At 62.3% G+C, this 3,580-nt stretch overlaps 1 protein-coding gene across 1 annotated transcript; it reads left to right on the top strand.

The window, feature by feature from the left end:
• Positions 1 to 533: 533 nt before the first annotated feature.
• Positions 534 to 3,274, top strand: LOC133629352 (acrosin-like). Its single transcript, XM_062020010.1, has 6 exons — positions 534 to 607; positions 1,139 to 1,300; positions 1,529 to 1,823; positions 2,329 to 2,448; positions 2,703 to 2,759; positions 3,197 to 3,274. The coding sequence occupies exons 1-6, from the start codon at positions 534 to 536 to the stop codon at positions 3,272 to 3,274; spliced, it is 786 nt and encodes a 261-aa protein (XP_061875994.1).
• The last annotated feature ends 306 nt before the right edge of the window (positions 3,275 to 3,580 follow it).

The following is a 3,580-nucleotide window of genomic DNA, read 5'->3' as shown; positions in this document are numbered from 1 at the left end:
TCCCTGAGAACAGGACCCCCTCCTGTGCCTCGTCCTCATCCCACCGCAGTTAAGGTGAAACAACTTTGCTGAGGCTCTCTGCTGACCAAATGCTGGATCCTGAGAGGACAGGAGGTGGTACCGAGAGCCAGGGAAAGCCAAGTGGCATTTCCCTCCTGCAGGCAGTACACACACAGGCCTTTGGCCCTTGTGCGCAGCCAAACAGCACCCTGGAGATTTGGGGTTGCGGCTACAACCCAGATCTCGGCTCTCTGACAAGTCATGCTGCTCCCAAACCAATTTTGACCAAGAGCAAAGAGGAGGAAAAGGGGCTTTTTGAGCGTGGTGTGACCTCAGGTGTCCACCCCTGCTTCTGCCTCCCCCCAGCTCGGGCCCCTCGTGGTGCCCCACACAGAATCCCCCTGGAAGCAGCAGCTCTGTGACATCAGCGCCCCGGCCGAGGCTTTCCAGGCACTATCAGCACTACGGCATCAGACACAGCGCTGGCGGTGACGTGCCCTTGGCTCTTGGAGCTGCCACGTGCTGTCAGCGTGATGAAAGTTCTGATTGTCCTGGTCCTGCTGGGCCTGTGCTGCTGGCCTGTGAGTGCCTCAGTGCAAAGCTGTGGGTAAGTGGCTCTGGGAGGGAGCTTGGGCAGAAAAGAGGAGGCTGAGGGGGCATCTTCTTAATAGTTACAAACATCTAAAGGGTGGGTGTCAGGAGGTTGGGGCAGCAGTTTTTTCTGTGAGGTGAGGGAGCCCTGGCCCAGGCTGCCCAGGGAGGGTGTGGAGGCTCTTTCCTTGGAGGGCTTCAAGACCCTCCTGTGTGACCTGATCAAGGTGGGAGCTGCTTCTGCAGGGGGGTTGGACCGGATGATCTCTAAAGGTCCCTTCCAGCCCCCACCATTCTGTGACTGTGTGATTCGATGAGATGATGGGCTTCACTGGTTCCCCATGGCCCTGCCACAGCTTCCCAAAGCCCAGGAGCTGGGAGCTGGGCTGCTGGCACCACTCGTCTGCGGGGCAAAGGCAGAAGCCGGGGCGCAGGGTTCCCCGGCCCCGCTGTCCGTGCGCTGCCCGGTGGGGAGGGCAGACGGCTGCCCTGCAGCCCCAGCAGCAGCCAGCCCTCCAGCAGGACACTCGTGACTTTCTGGTGACAGGAGAAGCTGCGGGACCCGGCCCTTGGCTGAGCACCACGGGGTGTTGCGCGTCGTGGGCGGCAGCGATGCCTCCCCAGGAGCCTGGCCCTGGATCGTCAGCATCCAGCTTCCCGGGGCAGCGGGCAGCGGGCACATCTGCGGAGGCTCCCTCATCCACCCCCGGTGGGTCCTGACCGCAGGACACTGCTTTGACAAGTACAGGTGAGTAGGAGCAGGGCAGGGCCGTGCCCCCAGCACTGGTATAGTTCCCGTCCCGTGCTCGGCACGGGCTGGGCTGGTGCCATTCCTGCAGCCCGGGGCTCGCGGGGCACCTGGCCTCTCCCTCGGCGAGCTGGAGGCAGGGAACTGCTGGGCTCCCTCTGAGCCCTCTGCTCCCCATCTGCCCCCCAGGAACGTCCCGACGTGGCGCATGGTGTTCGGGGCCACCCGGCTGTCTGAGCTGGGCCCCGAGGCCCAAGTGCGCAAGAGCAAGCGGCTGCTGATCCACGAGAGCTACCGCAGCGGCGCCTTCGAGAACGACATCGCCCTGCTGGAGCTGGACGAGCCCGTGCAGTGCAGCGACTACGTGCAGCTGGCCTGTGTGACTCACTTCTCCGACGTGGTGGTGTCGCAGCTCACAGACTGCCGCGTCGCTGGCTGGGGCTACACCGCGGAAGGCTGTGAGTGCCCCCGGGAAAGCGCCTGTGTGCCTGGGGCGAGCCTGGGGAGACGGCTCGGGCTGCCCGAGGGCCGGGCTCAGGCTGCAGGCAGGGGCCTGAGCTACCTCAGGCTGCCGCCATGCTGAGGGGACTTTCCCGTCAGGAAAGGCTGCAGGACCCGGGATGGTTTTTTGCTCTTTAGATGAGGGATCCCTGGCCCTGGCTGCCCAGGGAGGGCGTGGAGGCTCCTTCCTTGGAGGTCTTCCAAACCCTCCTGGACACGTTCCCGTGTGACCTGATCTAGAGGAATCTGCTTGAGCAGAGGGGTCAGACTAGATGATGTTTAGAGGTCCCTTCCAACCCCAGCATCTGGGATTCTATGATTCTGAGCCATGGCCTAAAATCAGACAAGGGTCGAGTGCCTCTTTGGGGGTGCAAAGCCAAGGCTCAGGGAAGGGCTCTGGCCAGACAGGGGAGGGGAAGTGGCCCAGAGCTGCTGGGGGCTAATTCTTTGCCATGCTCACAGCTGCAGAAACATCCGACGTGCTGCAGGAGGCCAAGGTCCGCCTCATCAATGTCAAGCTCTGCAACAGCAGCGAGTGGTACGGAGGGGCCGTGCGCAGCTACAACCTGTGTGCTGGCTACCCGCGGGGCGGCATCGACACCTGCCAGGTAGGAGCAGCCACGGGCCAGCCCCGGCAGCACCCGCAGCCCTGGCCCACGTGGGGCTGCTGGGGCTCCCCAACACTCCCCTCACCCTGCTGGGGCTCCCCAACACCCCCCTCACCCTGCTGGGGCTTCCCAGCATCACTCTCACACTGCTGGGGCTCCCCAACACCCCCCTCACCCTGCTGGGGCTTCCCAGCATCACCCTCACACTGCTGGGGCTCCCCAACACCCCCCTCACCCTCTGTCCTGTGCTGCAGGGTGACAGTGGGGGCCCGCTCGTCTGCAGAGCTCCACACGCCAACTTCTTCTGGCTCGTGGGCCTGACCAGCTGGGGGAAAGGCTGTGCCAGACCAAAGCAGCCTGGGGTCTACACCTCCACCCAGCACTTCTTCAACTGGGTCCAGTCACGGATTCGCTCAGGAGGAAGTGCTGCGACACTCGCCCGGCCACAGAGGCCATCACAAGGCTCAGCCCTGGCAACAGCAGCAGGGACTGAGTCCTGCTCATTCCCACTCCAGAAGCTGCTGGATTTCGTTAATTGGATCCAGCAGCTCCTGCAGTCTCTGCAGGGAAAAGTGGCTTAAGCAGCAGGACTCTGAGCACGGCTGGGTCCTGCCCCTCGCCTTCCCTGGAGGTTCTCAGCAGTAGTGCTTAGGCAGTAGTCAGTAGAAGCTGTAGCTGTAGCAGTGTCTTTGGACACAGTGTTGTTGGACTTTGTAAGATTGTATGAGTTTCCTGTTGTGTTTGACAGTTCATTGGCCTCTGCACCGGTGCTGCAGAAGTGCAGCAATACCTGTGCACTGGAACCTTTGAAGTGGAGAGTTACTGACACAGTGTTCATCAAAATTAAATACAAAAGAAAAAGCAAAAGGCCCCGTTGCCTCCTGGTGTCCCTGCAGCACGGCCTGGCTCCCCTCCCTCTGCCCTGCAGGAAGGGGTCACCTCAGCAGCCCAGCCCTGGCTGGACACCCAGCCCCAGGACCTGGGGGCTCAGCCCCCTCGGCCGCGGAGGGGGGCTCCTCGCTGGTCTCTGTTAATGGATGGCAGGGGGCAGGGAGGAGGTGTCAGGGATGTCATCATGGGGCTAAAAGCAGAATCCAATCTTTAATTTGGGCTCTACCAGCCCCATATCCTT

The sequence above is a fragment of the Colius striatus genome, unplaced genomic scaffold (genome assembly GCF_028858725.1).
Source record: "Colius striatus isolate bColStr4 unplaced genomic scaffold, bColStr4.1.hap1 scaffold_40, whole genome shotgun sequence".
Taxonomy (NCBI): Eukaryota; Metazoa; Chordata; class Aves; order Coliiformes; family Coliidae; genus Colius; species Colius striatus.
Note: the sequence above shows the minus strand (reverse complement) of the source record. Positions and strands in the feature narration are given on the sequence as shown.

Excerpts from the sequence above, each read along its gene's own strand:
- LOC133629352 (XM_062020010.1), top strand. The coding sequence starts at position 534 with ATGAAAGTTCTGATTGTCCTGGTCCTGCTGGGCCTGTGCTGCTGGCCT. Across the intron at positions 1,301-1,528 it reads GGCTCCCTCATCCACCCCCG|GAACGTCCCGACGTGGCGCA; the intron begins GTGGGTCCTGAC and ends TCTGCCCCCCAG. Across the intron at positions 2,760-3,196 it reads ACGCCAACTTCTTCTGGCTC|TTCATTGGCCTCTGCACCGG; the intron begins GTGGGCCTGACC and ends TGTGTTTGACAG.